Consider the following 20,437-nt stretch of genomic DNA (forward strand, 5'->3'; position numbering starts at 1 on the left):
CTCCCCCCTCTTCATTGTCTTCTGTTCTCCTGAGTCTTTTGATCACAAGCCAAGATGTTACATAATTTCTGACACGATCCCGGGCCTTTTGTTGGGGAGAGATCTTTATTGAAGATGTAGGTGAGTGGATGCCGAAGGTCACTTGAGGTGAAACACCCTCTTAGATTCATTCACACTTGAGGGTGGAAGACATATTTAAGTTACCTTAATGATGAATAGTGTGAGGTTGTTTTTGATGCCGACTTCAGAAACCTGAGAGTGTATAGAAAGCAGCCTGGTGCTCATTAGAGAGTGCTATGAAGCTACACAAACTGGCTACAGTAGTTCACATAAAAAGCACATCAACTGGGGCAGTAGCTGTTTAATAAATTGGAAAGTGGACTCTAAGAAGAAGACACTCTGTGATAGGCTAAAAATAGAAATACTTAGGGAGAGATTATGTGAAGACAGTATGTCAGACTAGCAGCCAGCATAAAGGATTCAACTCATACAGCACTGTACATTCATCCGCAACCCCATTCCTCTTCATTTTCGTCACCCTGGTTTATGCTTCGATGCCAATTTAAGGGAAGACACACTGGCACAGGGGCAGAAACACACACACACACACACACACACACACACACACACACACACACACACACACACACACACACACACACACACACACACACACACACACACACACACACACACACACACACACACACACTTCCACAACAGTATAACTGAGTTGGCAGGTGAGGTGTCAGCATCACTTCAGAGACAGCTTGATGACAATCCAGCTGGAGTCACACTTTTAAAGGTCACACACACACACACACACACACACACACACACACATACACACACACACATCTCTCCTTCTCTCTCACACATACACACTCATTTCCATCTCTGTCTGTCTTTCACACACATACACACAAAGGTGTACTTTAATTAAAAGCTGCAATCAAGCTGACTTCTGGGTGTATTAACACCTCTCCCAGACATGAGAATGTCGTCATGCTGCTGAAGTTATAAAAGTCTCGAACATTTAATTGGTCCACACTTTTTCAGCTGGCTGTGGAAGTCTTCAAAAAATAACATTGCACTTTTAAGAAAAAGTCAAACTTGTAAATTACCTCATAGTGGAAAAAAAGGGAGAAAAAGTTGTTGCTTTCTAATTTTCAAAGACTTCTTTTCTACATTTAGTCAAGACAAGTGGCACTGCTACAAATCAAACCATGTTTTCAAATAGTCGTCAACAGACGCTCATTAATGCTAATTCTTCATTTAAACACTGCAAACTGTCATGACGCTCAGATGCTGACAGAAAACAGAATCTAAAATTGGGATACACCAGCAGCTTCATTTCAGCAAGATATAGCATCTGAATTCAAGGGCGTAGGATTGGCTGCAGTATCGACCTGCCCCGATCAATAATTTGGGTGGACTGAGCTCTACCTATTAATCTCCAACCTTTGTATCATCTTTATGGAAAAAGAGTGAAAAAGAGAGAAGGAAGGAGGATGTAGTCACACTTTTTGAGTCCTCCTGCCACATTTGGGCAGTATTCCTCTATATATAATAAAGGAGATGATGTATGTATGTATTATAAGCTGATGGTATGGTAAATAACCCAAGCCTATTGAAAAGACCATGGCTGACTATTGTTATCAGCCTCTGCACAAACAATCAAACTTTAGACATTAAACTAAACAGTTTAAATGACACTCAAGTTAAAATGTTAGCCTGCTTTGTTTTTTCTTTCCTATTTCATAGTGAACATTTCTTTTCAAGATGACAATAGAGAAGGTAGCAATACACAAATGTCACAATTCTTAACACTGCTGCTTTTATCCACTTGAAGTTAAAAAATCCATTCTAAGATGGACGCTAACATTTGGCAGTGATTATCAGGGGCAATCTGAAATGTCACTCTTTCCCCTTCCTCTTCATCTTTCCCTTTTCCTCTTCCCTTTGTCTCTCTGTTTTGAGGGCCAAGGGGAAAGGGTGACAAAACACCTCTAAGAAACAAGACAACACTTGATTCCTGCCTTAGTTGCTTTCTGGCTGTCATAGTCAGAGCGACTGTTTCTTCTCTGCCCAAAGCGAACACATTTTTACAAACTGAAGATAAACCGATGTCGGATTAGGGCGACACATTCACAGCAGACTTCACTATGATAAACTGCATTACATGAGTCACACAGTCTAAGCTATGAAAAGCTAACATATAGCCAGTGTTACAGTTCAGAAGCTACATTATGAAGCTTCTGTAATTGTGATGCTAGCTTATCATGGCTAATGCAGCTAATGCAGCTCCTGAATGCAGCTTTGCTGTTAAATCACTCATGAAATGCAGTTCGTTGTAGTGAAATCTGTTTGCTGTGAATATGTCACCCTGGTCTGACATCAGTGAAACTATTTTCACCTTTAGCTGTTGCTATAACAGCATTAGCTAGTAGAGGTGTCCCAGTCCGATATTGATATCTGATATTGGTCCGATATCAGCAAAAAAACAAATATCGGTATCGTATCAGAATGCATCTAAAATCTCCAAAATAAGCAGTTCGATACAAGCAGTCCATTCCAGACTCCGCTCCTGCTGTTTTTATTTGATTTATTTAGGTTATTTTCTGGGTCTTCTAATTTATTCAATTTTTTTTTTCAATTACTAGTATATTCTTATGTTTAATGTTAAAATTTCTGTTACCCATTGGTTAATAATAAATGAATCAGTTTTTCCTCATACCTACTGTTGCTGACTACTGTTCTTTGTTTGAATAATATCACTTAATCAAGCCTTGTCTAGCATGACAGACATACTACAGAATAAGTAATAAAGTATGCATGTTTAATGCTGATATCGTATCAAATTAATATCGGTATCGGCCAATACTCAATGCTGGGGTATCGGTACCGTATCGGAAGTGAAAATGTAATATCAGGACATCCCTATTAGCTAGATCATGTTAATGAGCAATTTGAAAATAAAACATGGCTAATAGTCAAATGGAGTAGCAGAGGATTGAATATATCTAATAAAAGAATTTCCATATCGTGGGAAATTTTTCATACCCCTTGGTTTTAAGTTAGGTTTTGGTCTGTATTCATTTCCAGGGCTGTGTAGCCCTTCCCCTTAGCCTTACAAAGACATGACTGTGCAAAACCAAAGAGCAAAGGGGTTGGGGTTGGCCCACTTTTTTGTTTTTGTTTTGTTTTGTTTTGTTTTGTTTTTTCCTTGATGCAGCTGTGTCATCACACTTTTTTCATGCTGGTTGCAAAATAAGATCATTTTCCAAAGCTGCTGAGAAGTGAGACATCTCGCATCCTTACAGTCTCTGCTCAGTGCAGCGCGTGATCAGGAAATGACGTGATCAAAATTTAGGATCACAACAGCAACAACTGAAGCACCTTTGAATTGTGAGATTTCTCAAGTCTGACAGCATTTCACTAGATGTACGCTGCCAATGCTCCAAAATCAAGAGCTGCCTGCAAGAACAGGACACAGTGGCATTCAACCCTACAGTTCACAGATCTGCCCAGTGTGAGTTTTACATTTCAGTCCTTCACCACAAACTCTTAAAAAACTTGGTCTGTCCTTGTCAACTTCATCTTCCATTTTCACCGCAAACTAATTAGGTTTTTCTTAATTTTTTTATTCATTTTATTGTCTTTTTTGCCACGCTATGCATTAAAACTGAATCATTTCTCTTACATGTATAAGAATTTTAATGATATGTAAAGAGCTGATCACTGTAATAGAACCATATAATGACTGTGCAAGTCAATATTCAATTAGCTGAAAGGTCATTTCAGTAACCAACGATTGGCTAACTAATAGAATAATCATTAACTGCAGCCTTAGTGTGTGATCAGGCATAACTTTTCTCTTCACAGTTAATCACTGTTGTTATGCAGTTTTGACCAATCAGGATCAGTAACTCTAGTAAGTCTGTTTAAATTGCTGTAATGGTCGTGGGGCTAAGGGTAGTCCTGTCAGTGGGCCCATATATTTGGAACTGCAAAATGTGCCTTGACAACGTTTTTTGTCAATCCTACAATTAAATTAGGATTTTTTTCTTGACACACTTTCTGGAGTAATGCCTTAATGGAGTTCACTGGAGTCCTTTTTCAGTCCCATAATCCAGCCCTTTCTGCGACTTTAATTGCTGCCTCTACCCATGACTGGAATATTGGAGTGGCTGTACTCAAGCAGGATGGTAAAGAAACTCAGGGAGAGCTGATTCTCCGTAAAGACTTCCTTTCTGTATGACTAATTTTAAATTGGCTTACTTGTCCCTAAAGAACTGACTTCCTCTTGTGGTTCTGTTCGCTGTTCTCTGAAGGAAGCAAAGCTGGACTCATAAAGGACGCCACCCTCACACATGGGTCTGATGGTGACTCTGGTGGTCACTTTGCATGCTCTATATTATCTTAACCCTATAATGCCAAACGTATCATATTTGATACAAGACTTTTTCAGCCCTCCACATAAGCAGTGTGGGATTTTTTATCCTGAAAAACCTGATGTGTACATTCAGATACATGCACAGATAAACCAACACTGGGTAGTAAGTCACTCATTGGCCGCCCTTCCACTGACACTCAAAGACTGCCATGACTCAGGAATTGGACACAGGTGGTTTTTCAAGAAGAACTTTGCCAAGTTTAAAAAGCTTAAGGTAAGAAAAACATTACAATATTTACTGGCACATCAATAGGAACAGTTACTGGGTTCATGCAAAGTAAAAATACTAAAAAGTCACAATATATGTTTGAGTAAACCGTGTTGAAGATGGCGTATCAAATTTGATAGAGCGGGTATATAAGGTCATGTAACTCTAAAACAGTCAATCGCCATTTACTTGTATTTCATGCATTATATCTAAAATTAAGCAACATGAAGTCTTTCTATTTTTAAATTACATCATTTGGTACATTTAGAGTTAAAAACTAGGTATGAAACTTGCTGTACTGCTGAATGAAAGGATGGCCTGGATCGTTTACCAACATGGGAAACCCGACAGAGATGCAAGCAGTGCACAGGCCACTTTGCCCATGTGTACTGTCAGAAATGCAGAGTGCATCTTTGCTTCAACAAGGAGAGAAACTGTTTTCAGGCCTTCCACTTGGCAAAATAAAAGGTTGTGAACCACAAAATGAGTAAAATACTAAAATGTTATTTTTCTCCAGGCTTCCACCCAGCCAGGTCCATTGGTGGCTTTCTCACTACTGCATGAAGGTAGCGCACTGTTTATGTTTGGAAGTACAAATTTGTTAGATTTGTTTGTGATTTATTATGTTTTTGTTTGTTCAGGAAAAAACAATCGTTGAGCATTGTGACCTGATGTATCAAATATGATACAAATTGAAACTCAAATGTAGACAGTGATATTTGAAAATTTTGGGGGGGTTGTTCAGAGGGACCAATCAAGGCTCCAAGTTCAAAGAACTGGAATTTTCTGTCAATTATTTAATGGTTTGTGCTTTAAGGGTAAGAAGGCACTGGAGCCATCGTTTTGTAAATAATCCTCATCTAGTGACTTATGTTAGCAAAGGTTTCCTCTGGAAGTTAGTTATCAGCTTTATACAATTCGCTGCCAATGACGTTGAATTATTACATGAATCAAGACGTGACAGTAACACACTAAGATGCTGTAGAAGGCAGATGAAGACAGCACTGAATAATAGAAAAAGCTATTAGATATGAATAGCTTTGCAAATGTTTCCCAAGGAAAGAAATGCAAATAAAAGCAGGGCGCCTTTTTCAGACCTCAAGGACACCAACAAAGCATTATGATGACTAACACTCTGTCAGCATCATTTGTGTTTGTGTAAAAGAAAATGCCAGAGAACCTTTTCCAAACTAGTGCACAAAAGTCAGCCACAATCCAGATCTTCAGCTGATAGTATTTATGAAAGAGACAGGAACTGATATCCACCATCATTATTAGAAGCCTATGCTTTAAAGGTTGGGTCTGAGGGGGAGTTTCCAGAGTCGAGCATCTGACTTGGCATGTTAGCACAAGCTAAACACAGGCATTTGACACATACCTGGTTAACAGAAAGCTAACTTGTGTGGCTCTTTATCCTGAGCTGCTCTCGAAGTTCCCGAAAGTGAGTGAAAGTCGAGCAAAGCTTCACCCTATCTAATTGCCATTTCTTTTCACTTTGGTTGTTTTTCTCCCTCCCTGCTATGTCCACTATTGTAACCCCTCAGGAGAGCTTATTCCACTCGCCTACTTCCAATCCCAAAAACTTTTCAAAACAACCAAAACATCAACATACAGGCAGGGGAGGGGGCTGAGGCAGACACAGACACTGACACATGTAAAAAGCCCAGAAGTGAAGATTGAGCAGGATTACTCATGTAAAGGTTGACATTTTAGTTTTTAGATAAATCCTGCAGACCCCACTTTTAAGCTTTTGCACACCGAGTCTGGTTTTCTCGTCCAAAACTGACATTAAAAAACACATACGACCCCACATTATATCAATCATGTTTGCAGTCTGATGCCGAAACCCTGAAACTTTCTTCCGTCATTATTTTTTTTTTTTTCAAACAGGTTTGATTTTTTGCCAAAAACAATATGTCAATATTTTGTTTATCATTATTTAATATTGATTATTTTATTATTCGTTAGCACTGAATGCACACAGACACAGATGTGTGTGTCTGTGTGCCTGTCCCTGTGCCTACATCAAACATACTGCTATTTGAGGATTAGCTCCTTTACCAGCAGGTGAACTCTCCAAGCTCTTTTCTTGTTTTCAGGAGTGGTTGGACCCAATGTATACTTTTTCTTTTCTCAAGTAGAGATAGAACACAAAGTTATAATCACTGGTAGATGATTCCATTTTTACCATACTGCAAACATTTTCATTTATCAGAAAAATAAACGCATCGGATTCAGTGTGCAGGGTGACTTTGTGTATCCTTTTTTTAAATTATCATTATGGATCTAAAAATTGCATCTGAAAATGACAGACCCAGTGTGCAAAGGCTTGTAAACGGGAATTTATTTGGCACTTGCCAAGATTAAAATTCTTATATTGAGGATCTCTATATTATCGTTCAATTGTCTGACTTTTTTTTTTTTTTTTTTTCCAATTGATTCACCAACTGACTGAATATCTGATTGGCTTATCGATTAGTTATCTGACCAGAGAGGAACCCTCTGGGCCTTCAGGGTATTCAGTGAAGGCCTAATTAAAAAATATTGAAAGAATTTTTGTACTCCTAAATAATTATTTTATTTTGTTTTATTTAGTTTTTATTTATTTATTTTACTCACTGAAATCATTGCAATGAGTTTTATATTATTTTTATAAACTTGTCCTGGCAAACAGTGGGTCAATACAACTAAATGGAAAATGGACCAATCACAATTTTCCTTTTGATGGTATCTGGGTAAATCAGCGACACATTCTGGCAGGCAGGGCCTTCAGTTACTGCAACGAATGCCTGTGTAACTCAAGCAAATGTGGACACAATTTGACAATGACAGCTGTCTTAGCCAATCACATTTTGTTAAGGTGTGGGCGGGATCATTTCCTGTCAGCTTCCGGGGATTCACTAATACTTAATGGATATGCGCCTAACTGTAGCTGTGAGTGAGTGAGGAGAAAAGAGAAGATCTAGTTGGCAGAACGTGAAGAGAAATGGCAGAAAGTAACGGAGAAGTGTGTGGTTGCTGGATTACTTGAAACTCCTTTTTCAAGGCTGTCTTTTCAAGAAAAGCTTGAAATTATCCAAAAAGGTCGACCATCACCCAGTTTGCCAGGATGAGTGGTCTAACCTCGGAGCAGGGCGGAGCGCACCCTCCGCAGCTGTAATTTGGTGACAGGCGCACATGTGCGCACATGTCATCAAAGCCTCAGAGGCAGGTTTCCAGAGTGTCAGGCACATTTTAATGCAATAAACAATCACAGTAATCACTATTTAATGTAACCGTCTGAACCAGCATATACATTTGTATCTATATTAACTGTCCCGTCACATCTGATGTCAGATTAAAGACATTTGTCATAATGGAAAGTTAACCTGACGGCAGCTGGAAGTTTGATGCACATATTACAAGTCAACAATAAACACCCTTTACATCTGGTACTGAGTATATATCTGGCTTCTCTCGTTTCATTAAATTCAAAGAAAAAAGGAGAAAAAAGACGGAGAAAAAAAAGAGAGAAAATAAAGGTATGTTACTCTGGATGTACCTGTTATTTCCCATATTTCTCTGTTTTAGTCTTTATTTTTAACATGATCTAAAAAGATGGAGTACATTATTGCAAGGAGGATGAGGAGACACTGGTAGGGTATACGGTATATCACTAAACGTACGCACGATTTAAGCACAAATTTGTGTGTACACACTGTTCATGAAAGAGGCCCATTGTGAGCATAGTGATTGATTTTAAGTTGAATTTTTTCGATTTTATATCTTAATTATTTAATTGTTTGAAGTTGTGTTAGGTGTTGCAGTGTTCAGGTACATGATAAATTTGTAATCCCACAAAACTATCAATAAACTGAAGTTCCATGTCACATGATTCTGGCTATTGTTTTCATTCCTTTGATTGTTTATTGCCACGTGTGGTCCCATGGTCCTACTGAAGGCCCAGTGGCTGGGGCCACGGTTCGCTACTGTCTCTGACTTATCTACTGGCTGACTGGTGCTCAGTTGGTACAGTAAACAGCACAACAAGCGCATTATTTGTCACACACTTGCATGACAAGGCCCTAAGAGACCATGACCAGGGGGTTCAGTTCAGTGGATGAAAAGAATAATGACAGGGATTTTCTTAAAAACAATGTATAGTCTATGTCAGCTACCATTTGCTCCATTTAACAAAGTCTAAACACTCCCTGAAGCCCCTGCGTTTGAGTTTGAGGATCTGGCCCTGCAGTATCAAAACACAGCAGGAAAGAAATACAGAGTGACAGCATTGTCATATCAATTCTCATCCCTACCAAAGACACATCTTACTTAAGCTGTGGTGAGCAGATAGGCCCATGCAAAGCCACTGTAAAAATAATTGCTAGTCCATAGCTACACCTGTCATATACGGTTAACCATCTGGGTTTCAGTAGACAAGGGAAAGGAAAGAGAACAGATAAGCTCCATTTAGTTTGGGAGGTGATGTGCCTTAAATTGTAGTGGCAGCTGTAAAATGGCTTGTGCCTGCACACCAAAGAAATGGAAAGTGAGATAAAGGAAAGCATACGGCTGGAGGAAATAATCTTGGCAGCGGTGTATCAAGGCCTTTGTAGCAATGTGTAATTTTGAGGGGTGCAGCTGAAGTGTTATCCCTAAAGGATGAAATGTTATCAGGATAATGAATGTGCATTCATAAAAACTTCAAGGACATTTGTTTTTTTTTCTTCTATGAACCATTTTACAGGTATGACCAATGGTGGACCCTCTTATTAAAATCACAGGATAACTCCCATGGTGGACTCCACACTGTCCTCAATGTGTCATGAGCGTGAACTAGCTCTGTGTGTGTGTGTGTGTGTGTGTGTGTGTGTGTGTGTGTGTGTGTGTGTGTGTGTGTGTGTATGTATGTATGTGTGTGGAAGATTGGCCTTACTGTGCTGTGACAGTCAGCATTGATCAGCTGCAGTAGCTGGCTCTCAAACTTGTCCAGGGACGGCTGGAGGGAGACGGTCAGTCTGCTGAGGGTGAATGGGAGCATCTTGAGCAGCTGAGGCTTCAGCAGAGCATCACCTGGTGACAGTGTGAGTACAGCACATGAATCAACAGGCAGAGACATCATTATGATTGTTTCATAAAATGGGAGCAGCACTTGACTGCATCTGCTCTGTGATTCTGATGTCACTGGTGTGGTTTTGTATTCCAACAGAGAAATGTCAACAAACTTGATACAGCAAAACAACCCAGATTAACATCTCATTAACCAGGATGTTTCATTACTGTACCAACACTAATTAACTGTGGTACAATTAACTGACACTGGTACCACTGATACCACTGGTACCACTGGCTAATCTGACAAGCTCAGTTATTGAGTGTGCTGTTTGTGTAAAATACAGTCAGTCAGTGCACTCATTATAAAGCAAGCTGTGCATTCTGTCTGTGCAATGGGGAAAAATGGTTTTTACTCAAAATTCTGTCTTTTTAAATTGGAAACAAACAACTTGCCTTGGGAACACCCACACAATAGCTGTCCGCAGTTATCCAGCTTATTTTCCACATTGCCAATTATGTTGTTTTCTGTTATCTTTACTGGGGAGCTGTGACTAGGGTTGTTTTTTTTCTGGAGCTGCCGTGCTGATTCTAGGAGGCTGCTCTGCCCTCTCTGCATGTTGGCTCCAACAAAAGTAGTTTGCTCACACACAACCTAACTATAACAGAGGTCTGAATAGCTGCCATTGTTGTGATGTTTGCTCATCTGTAATCATCATCAGAACGAGTATTTTTACTTTTTTATGCCTGTGTTTGTTGAGAAATCCTACATGTAACCATGGTTGCATTGTTTATATATGAGATCAGCTGTTAGCAGCCTGTAGCATGTCAATGCTAACCAGTGCTAGGTCTTGTGTTTCCTGCGAGCTGAGGAGAAGGAGGTGAGGACAACTAGTGCTATGGTGAGAGCTAAGAAGAGAGGATACTGACCTGCCCTTCCATCCATGGTTATGGGGAATGTAAGCTTTATCTCCAATAAGGTGGACAAGCTAGACATGCTAACCCAGAGGGAACACCAACAAAGTAGCATCATGCTATCCACAGAGACATGGCTAATGGAGCTAACACCGGACACCAGCATTATACAAAGAAGGGATTTCACCTGCTGCTGGCAGATAGGACAAAGGAAGGCAAGACTGAACCAATCATTGGAGACGGCCAGCTTACTCACTATGGACCCTGTGGAGGTGGTAGCTAATAGGAGAATGATGATGATGATTTCTCTGTTTTGAAGGCTTTTAGGTGCGCCTTGTAGTGCGGAAAATATGCTAACCCAAATGTCGGACTTAAAAGTTGGAGAGGATGGTTTTACGCTGCTTTTTGCTTTGTGGCCTCTGTCCTTACCACGTGAACAACACACAGCACCCCCCACTGGCCGCGAGATGAATCAGTCCAGAGGATTTGCCATTTATTGGATTGGGTAGAGAAATATCACAATGCATCAATTAATCAGTATTTTAACCAACCCTTGTTACCTGCTCTACCACTGTGTTTTATAGTGAAATACTTACAAGAGGGTTAGAACAATCATCATTTCAATGGTACAGCATTAACAAATTTGTGAAATATTCCAAACCACAGAGCCATGCCCTAACATAAGAAAATACATCAAACTAAACATTTGTAGTTGATACATAAATTGCGAAAGCCTAATCAAAAACTACACAACGCAAAAGAGGGTAACTCCCACGGGGTCAGCTGGATGTTTTCCCCTCTGCTGACTGCGCTGCTCTGTGCCATATGTTTGACACTGCATCGATTGCAGCAGCTGTTGGACACTATACGTAGAGTCTCTAGTTCTCCATTCAAGTTGACATGGCTATCAATGCAGCCAACTGCTCACAGCTAATTATTTATGTGTGCTACATCAAAGAGCTAAACGTCCAGGTGGAGTTTCTGTTGTGTCATTTTGTGCCAGCTCACACCTCAGCCTTGAATTACTTCATTAAAAGATAACCACATTGACTAGAAGCAAGGGCAATAAAGGCTTGCTGTCATCTGTTTTCTCTCCTTGGTAATTAGATTTGTACACATCTTTTCTTCTGTTTGTCCCGTATAATGGTCCTCGCTGCCTCTGTGTGCTGGCAGGAGGAGGTTATGCATTTCTACCTTAAATCAACTGGTTTAGATTAATTACATGAAGGTAATGCACAGATCCATGAATGCATGCATCCCTGGAAGGTGGATCTATGGTGTGCTGTTTTGGACAGGACTCAGAGGAAATGTTCAAAAGTTGTAACCTTGTAGGATGATTTTGAGAAAGTGGCTGGCCTTTGCCTCTGCATATCAGGTAGCCGCTGTGAATTTCAAGTGGCTGCTGGAGCAGTTTGGCAATCATTTTGGAGAGGAAATCGTAGGGATTCAGTGGGCGAAAAATCCAGCTAAGCTGCAGAGCCCTGTGATGAACCGATCATCCAAGAGGAGGCCCTGCTTGACCTGAGCTCTAATGTGGAGTTACAGCGCAGCATGCTTGACAGGTTTGTTGCTCACTTTTGAATAAAGTTCCCACCTGTTTCAATAACGGCTGTAGGTGCACTTAGCACTATGCACTGTTATCTTATGCTTGCACTCCACAGATGGTTGGATAGGTTTTTAAACCTATATTTATTTCTGAATTCATTCATCCATTCATTTATTTCCGGACCCTTCCAGTGCATGCTAACAGCTCTTCATTTATCTCAATGTTTCAACTTTTTCATCTTGTTTTTCACATCGGAAAAATAAACTGGCTCCAATCATTATGTTAATTATTAATCACTTGATGAGATGTATTAGAATTGTGGTGGATATTCATTGGACTGATTGTTCAAAATGAATAATTCAGGCTTTTTAAGGCTGCCACCCTTCATACTGAGGACTCATGTCACTTTGTGTTCTTTGAAAAGAGAGTCCCTGCTCAACACTTTGAAGACTTCTGCTGCCAAAGATGAAAACTGAAAACACTGTCAAGTGAAATAAATGTGTGAAGAAAGTGGTGCGACATTTTCAGAATTTATCGGCGTGACCCATTTTCAAATTTCCCCGAACATTCCTCATCACCCTCCAAAAATGTATCATGACATCCCAGATGTTCCAGAAATGAGGAAGAAGAGAGGTCAAGTGGAAAATGCATGATACAGTGTTTTTATGCCATCAGCCATGCTGATACTGCTCGTGTGTTTGTGTGTGTGTGTGTGTGTGTCTTATCTCAGAAAGTGAGCTGAGCTTCTTCATTGGTAGTGTCAACTCGGAGCCAAAGGGCTGGTTTGCTGGTTTCCAGAAAGACTTGCTGTTCATGGCAGCTTATTAACAGTCTGTCTCATCCCACACTTAACCCTTCAGAGCCCAACCCATCAAAAAATAGACTGAAAAATCAAATTAGTTGGAATTGAAATGTTTTTTAACCATTTTAAAAAGTAATACTGAATCATTTTCTTTATATTTTGTTAATTTGTTCATTTTTTTAACGTGATGCCCTCCTTTTGGGTTTTTCCAGGGAGATATTTTTATGAGTGTTATGAGTGTTCTCTGTACATGGTGTTAAAATGTTGTCATTAAGGAAGTCACTCAGTTGATCAATCACCGTATGGATTCACTATTCTTCTATTGCCATTAGTTGATGACTAAATGAAAAGTTTGTCTGTTTTAAACTTTGACGATGATCCTGCATCTCGACCAGAATTTTTCCCTTTTGTATGCAACTTAGTTTTCCTCATGGACATCACAGCATCACAGAGGTCAGGGACTTGAATTTTGGGACACTGTATTCTCTCAGATTAAGCTGGGTAATTACTAAGACTACAGAGATAAATGAGCACAGCTGCAGCACCCTAATTTTCATAAAGAGCCACCAAAAGATCTAATGCTGCATTGCTCAGGATGTCTGAAAAGTAAAAGAGCAGAGAAAGACGAAAAGTTTGAGCTGAATGTAGAGTTTTTAACTCCAAAGTGTCAATTCATACCAAAGAAGAAGACCAGGTATTAATGGAAATACTGAATAACCCAAGTTTCCAGCCTGATGTAAAATCAGTGATTGAATAATCATGAAAGCTTTAATGGCCTGTGTTGTGTTTGTGCAGAAAAACACTTTTGTATCAAAAGTTCCCAGTGCTTTATTTAACTTGTACTACCCTTTTTTTTTTTGATGATCTCTCTGAAAAATACTGCTGCAACCTGGAGAGCACAAGCCTTTGTTTGTGACACATAAAGCCATGCTGTCAAGACTGGACTCTCACTTTATATTGGTGGTGTCTGGAAGAGAGTTAACGGCTTCAGGATGACAGTACCAGACAATAGGGTTCTGCTTTAAGCCTGAGATGAGGTCGTAACGTACATCTCTCCTGCCAAAACAACAATGGGAGGGAGATGTTTGAAATAAAATGCAAAGTATTGAGCTGAAAAAATCAGTATTTTCAGGACAGGTCCCAGTTTGTAGGATATAGTTCTGCTTGCTGGGGAAAAAATCTGAATGATTCAACTAATGAATTTTTGCAGCTACATTATTTTTCTATTGAGGGACTTTCAACCCAGAGTCACCTACTGGTCTTACCATGGAATTCAAGACCCAACAGCAACCGCTCTTGTAACACACTTCTAAGGTATGTTCCATGCTTTTGACTTTGTCTTTATTGTGAGAGAACAAGACAGTATATGGATCAGGAAACCTGTAGAGAGAGTAAAAAGTGGCGCACGGATATAAAACCCATCCATCAGCTTGAGGACTATCACATAAGCCCCCTTTCCACTAAACCAGGGGTCTGCAACCTGTGGCTCTTTGACTCCTTTGCAGTGGCTCCTTGTAGCTTTAAAAAATATTATTCAAATAAAGAATTTTTTTTTTCTTACAAAGGGCATTGATGATTGAAGACATTGACACCAAATAAAATCATGACTTAACATTTTGTTAAACTAAATATGCATCACATCTGTCAATAAAGCTTTTTTTTTTTTTTTTTGGACATTTTTATTTTTTTTTACATTTTTATTTATTTATTTATTTTTTTTTTACATTTTTTACATCAAAAAATTTAAATTTATAAAAAGAAAAATGTTTTGAATTTCTTAAATTGTTGCTAATTTTTTGGATTCCATTTTTTTGCCATTTTTTTCTTTTTTTGCAAATTCATACAATTTGGCAAATTTTTAAATTTCATAATTTGGGGATTTTTTTCACGTTTTAAATGTATTTTTTTAATTTTCAAAATTTGACGAAATTTCATACATTTTGCAAATCTAAGAAATGCATGATATTAGACATTTATTTTGATTTTTTTTTTTAAATCTGCAAATTTATTAAATGTAAAAAAACAAGACATCACATGTACAATTTCATAAACACAAAAAACTTCTAGTTTTGATCATTTTTCACGAGTTTTACTTTGTTTACAATTTTTCACTTTTCCGTCTTTGTTTTGAAGATAAAGTAGATTTTGTGGCTCCTGTGGGCTGAGGCAAAACGGCACTTATGAAAGTAAAGGCTGCAGACCCCTGCACTAAGCAGTCCAGTTTGGATCAGTTCAGTTTGGTACAGGTTGGAACAGTAAAGCCTGATCCTGTTTGTGTTTCCACAGCCAACTGTGCCCTTCTTGGTAGTTGGGGTATAAACCAGATACCAATAGTCACGTCAGCTACATAATAGTGTGACTGTATAGGGTTGAGAAACGGAGCGCCTCATTAATGGATCCAACAAAGAAGAAAATGCAACACGGTAAAGAAGGAGGTAACACCCCCCCCCAAAAAAAAAAAAAAAAAAAAAAACAGCAGTACCATACCTGTGCAGCTCAAGCTCTTTATACCTGTGTGACTTCATTTTACCGTTTCCGTTCATTTTACTTGTTAGAACTTCAGGTTTCAAAGGAAGCTTTGCTGGAGCAAGACAGGCAAATGTCGGTAAAGAGGACATGAATGTGTGGCCTGAGTGGAACTCTAATAATGAATATTCTTCAACAAATAGTTTATTCCAATGAGAGTCCGGTCGTCAGATGTTGGATTCCCTCATAGATACGGTCATTGGCCAGGTGAACAAACCTCCTCTAGGCACCAAATGTTAACAAGATCAACACTGTTTCTTTGAGTGTGAATAAACTGGATGAGAGGTTTTCAGAGAAACTGCAGCTCTGTTTGAATTAAAGTTTGAATGATCAGTGCTGAGCTGCCAAATGCCAACCACTGGAATATTAAAACAGCAGAGAGTTCCAGTGCATATGTCTAACAACATAACAAAAAAATTGTTTCAGCTTGGACACTCAGTGTAAACGGGATCAGAATGGGTGGAAAAGTGAATGGCAGCCAATGGATGATGCAGGATAGGCTGTGAAGTCCACAATCACCCCCTTTCAGACACAACAAAGAGAAAATAGCCTTTGTGATTGTAATCTCTTCAAGAGTAATGCAGCCATCAAGCGTTTCATTGCTTTCCTTGTCTCTGGAGCGCAGAGTTGGACTGTTCTGAATGTGGCGTGAATATCAAACTGGTGGCTGTGGTCTTAAAAGGCAGCTTAGGTCTCTGCTGCTCACAGCCCCAGAACATGAAGAGGATTAGCCGGCTACCATACCTCCCACTGACTCCCAATGATTATAGCTCTGCTCTGTCAGACTTCATTACATTCCCCCTTAGAAACTTACTTTCTAAGTACTGCAGACATTTTAACTTCTGATGGACTAAGTTCCCAGAAAATGCCACTATCAGCTTCCATGATGACTGTTGTGTGTGTTATTTTGACAGTTGGAAAAAGAAAAGTCAGTTTTGGGTGAAGTATGTTATGTGTGTTATGTAACCTGATATGTGCTGCTGAAGGTGTCGGGGTGAGCCATGTCGCATTTTGACTCATCTAACTTGAGTTCAGTAGGTTTCTTTGTCGTCTCCCACTACTTCAACTCTGTTTGACAGCTGAGGCATCAAAAGTAGCTGTAGTGCAGGAATCAAGCCGGTGCTACGGCTTTTCAAAATATTATTCAATTCTTCAGTTGCAGAAATAGGAACAGCACAACGGTGTATGACTGTTTTTTACAAACAGGTTTTTCAGTTATGTCTGAAAAGAGAAAATATTGTGCGAAAGAGGAAAAGCCTCACATCCAACAAAAACATGAATAAGAACAGAAATAGAGAGCACTTATTCAAAGGGACTGTGGGGAAGATCTGTTCGAAGTGGATCGCAGCAACACCTTTTGGCCCGAAGTTTCACGCTTCAACGTGACTCTAAACAAGGCGTGTGTTTGTTTTGGAACTGAATGGAGATCAGATCTTTTTAACTTTGTTTCTATTTGTTCAAGGCAAATTTTTACCAGATACAACACCACAGAGTAAGGTACTTATCAACAGTTATGTAGCGCTGTTGTTTGAAACATGACAACAAGCAAATATCAGTTGGTACCCCAGCTTAGCAGTCAGCCATATGTCGTACTACTGGCAGCCCAGTGCTCCGAGATGCAGAGCTGGCCCAAGCCTCCATGGGGTCCTTAGCAAAATTTGATTTGGGGCCTTCTATTTCTGCTCACACACAAGGTGATGTTTCAATTAATGTTTGCGATCAAATGTCAGCAAAAAAAAAATGTTTTGAAGCTAAAAGAAAAAAGAAATATTAAAGTTAGTATTACACAAATACTAAGAGGTTAGGGATGGGTACCAAAGTTGGTACTTTTATAGGTACAGACTGAAATTTGTCAAAAGTACCGGGTACCGATTCACAAAAAATCAAAAGGTACCATGTTTAGGTACCTAAATGCATCTTTGTGACTATAGGGAAGGGAAGAGTACGTGATTTTCCATGCTGGACATGAACATAGCATTACAGGGTTATATATTAAAGAATAAATATGTCAAATTGAAAAACAAAAAAAAAAATACCATCAAACAAATTGATATTTTTTAACCAAATGAGCCCAAAAAAGAATCGAAAATTGGTACCGTTGAGTACCGGTACCGATTGCCAGGTACCAGGCATCGGTACCATATCGTTTTTTTACGTGAAAGGTTCCCATCCCTATAAGAGGTTGGTGGTAAAATTAAGCTTTTGATAGGCCAGTTAAAAGACCATCACTCATTTTGTACTAGCTAGCTTATTTGCTATCAACTCATTGGCTGCCAGCCATTTTCAAAGCATCTTGAACAATCTTTCAAGACCCAAATAATATAGTTTCTATGACTATGTAGACACCAAAACAACCCAAAAAGAGTGGACTCTCTTCTTTTATGTCTCTCTTCCAATTGTTGGTCCAAAAAATAGATTAAAAAATACTTATATCACATTCATCTTGGGCACGCCATTCCTTGATCCTTTCCATGATCTCAGTTGTCTTCTCTCACGATTTCCCCACTCTTTCTTTCTGAACTACCGCGACACATCCTCAGTTGGAGCGTGAGCTGCCTCAACTTTTCTTGCTATGTCTCTGTCATCTCACATCTTCTCCTCATATCCATGCTGATCTCTCATGCAAAGAGCACACTGCTCTCACCCACAGTAGTTTAGGAGCATGAGTTTGATTGACAAGCTCCACCGGATCCTGCTGCTGTTGACAACGGTAGTTGAAGAATCACTAGAATCATGAGACCAACATCAGCAGCAGCACTCTGTTCGCACAAAATTGTGTTTTTTTACAATAATATATTGTTGATCACACAGAAATCATCACTCATAAATTATATATATATATATATATATATATATATATATATATATATATATATATAATTTTATTTTATTTTTTTTCTTAATTTGTTAATTGCTATTGGTTCCCCCCAGTGGCTGTTGAACCCTGAGTGGGTGCTAAGTTCACTTGTGCCTTGGGCCAGCTATGCTGAGACATGTCCGTTATGTGAACCCTGGTTATATCCTGCTAGTTGTCTACCAATCAGAGCTAACGTAACCTCACTCTTCATTTTGTTGATAGACTCTCAAGTTTGAACAGACCACTGCAGAATACCTGCTGACTGTGGGTTGGAATCAACATTATCACAAACAGTTTAGCCCATGTTTTAGCTTTAAGCTCGTGCTCTATGACTTTCCTGTTTAGCTTTCTTCAGCTTTTATATCATTTTTCTGTCTGACAGTTAGGCTCCAGTGTTCACTATCACTATAAAATTAATCACAGAAATCGTTTTCAGCACAGAAAAACACAGATCTCTCTTCTCGCCTCTAAACTTCATGAGCCGGTGTGGTGATGTCACAGAGATGGAATAACCTATACTGGTACTGATAATCTCATTTTAAAGAGTGGATTATGATCAGGCATATATCTCAAGGAAAAGTTTTTCAAGGTCTCATAGAAAAGTCCTCACGGCCCTTTTAAAGCATCCTGGGATTTTGTTCGCAAAGCATGGAAATGCGATGCCGCTTTTATACCCTTTTTCTTTATTTGGATGGAAGAACTTTGAAAACTCATTGACCCAACAACTTTCTTGTGTGATGTTTACCTGTTGGAGAAGCTGCAAGCCCCGGTATGGTGTCGTCTCCAGAAACCAGGACATTCTCTGGAAGGAGGTGCATCATGGGAACCAGCGCAGGGTGGGTTTTTATCGCACAGTCTATATGTGCTCCTTCAATGGTCTTCAGTAGACTGCTATCTGCAAAGACAGAGAAAAAGACTTTTTTTTTCCAACTACTTCAAATGTAAACTGCAAATGTGAAGAGTGGTAAGTTACAGGAGCTAAACCCCAGCATCAGCCCGAAAGATAAATAAATGAAATCATCTATCTTCCAGGGGCATCAGAGTCAAATATCTCCCAAGAAGCCATAAGTCACCTGGGAACCTGACACCCATTGAGTAGACACTTCCATTTTTCTATATTCCATTTGGGTGTTTGTGACCTAGGTGCAATGTTCCATTACACTGCGAGCATCGCTTTCAAGGGCTGAACTGAAATGACAACCATTCAAGTTGGAAAACACGCTCCTCCAGAGCACTGCAGCACAGACGAGAGGCGCACCGTATGAGCAATGAGGTAGATATTGTCATCCTTCAAGCAGGTCATCCAATGACAAGTGATGACTCACATTTCATGCCATCAACACAAAGCGCAGAGCATGTAGAAGGTGAGCAGAGTGGAGTTTGATGTGCTGTGTATGCTGGCTTTCTTCAAGCCTGAACAGCATTACAATCCTTCACAATGACAGGGTTAATGATTGGACCTTCAAAATCATCAGTGACAATCAATACGAGGAGCTCCATTCAATCCCAAAGGCTGTGTCAACAGGTTGACAGTGAGCAATCTGGAGTGGGTAGTTATGGACAGCAAACGGCGGTGACGCTAAGAACACTTGTGTGCAGGCGTAGGTTTCAGTTCATGTTGATGACAGAAACCATTTTCCATTGTTACTTTTCTCTAGATAATGACATGGTGTGAGAAAATAGCATCAAAAGATGAAGTTTTCTGATTGAAACTATGAAATGATTCATGAATTCCTCTGATTTTTGACAAAAAACATCCAATCAACTATGGTGTAATACAACACTCCTTCACTAAACTCTACATAAGTCTTGTAGCATATTGATATCTAGATTAAATGTCAAATGCATGGACCCTTATTTCTTCCAATGAAAATTTAAAAAAGCATGAAACAGGAAGACTTTTGGATGGGTTCATTCTTCTGTCACAATTTCTTGCTGAAAAACAGTTAAGGAGGTGATCCAAAGGAGTCTAAAGGAACAAAGATTGAACGCGGTTTTGTGGGTTGTCTGCCTTTAAGTTTGGATATTTGGTCCATAATGTTCACATTTTTTGGGGGGGAATTTTGTTCTATTCGTTTTTGGATTGTAGCATTTTT

The 20,437-nt window shown here is 39.3% G+C and overlaps 1 protein-coding gene across 1 annotated transcript in view; it reads right to left on the reverse strand.

The window, feature by feature from the left end:
- nphp4 (nephronophthisis 4) overlaps window positions 1-20,437 on the reverse strand; it is a 370,059-nt gene that overhangs the window by 261,296 nt on the left and 88,326 nt on the right. Inside the window, exons 5-6 of the mRNA XM_074682340.1 lie at window positions 19,087-19,236; window positions 9,580-9,716 (exon numbers count right to left, since the gene is read on the reverse strand). Coding sequence (XP_074538441.1) covers window positions 9,580-9,716; window positions 19,087-19,236 — 287 coding nt within the window. The remainder of the gene's footprint in view (window positions 1-9,579; window positions 9,717-19,086; window positions 19,237-20,437) is intronic.

The sequence above is a fragment of the Halichoeres trimaculatus genome, unplaced genomic scaffold, assembly GCF_033239565.1.
Source record: "Halichoeres trimaculatus isolate MK-OKI-2021-1 unplaced genomic scaffold, fHalTri1.1 fHalTri1_scaffold_11, whole genome shotgun sequence".
Taxonomy (NCBI): domain Eukaryota; kingdom Metazoa; phylum Chordata; class Actinopteri; order Labriformes; family Labridae; genus Halichoeres; species Halichoeres trimaculatus.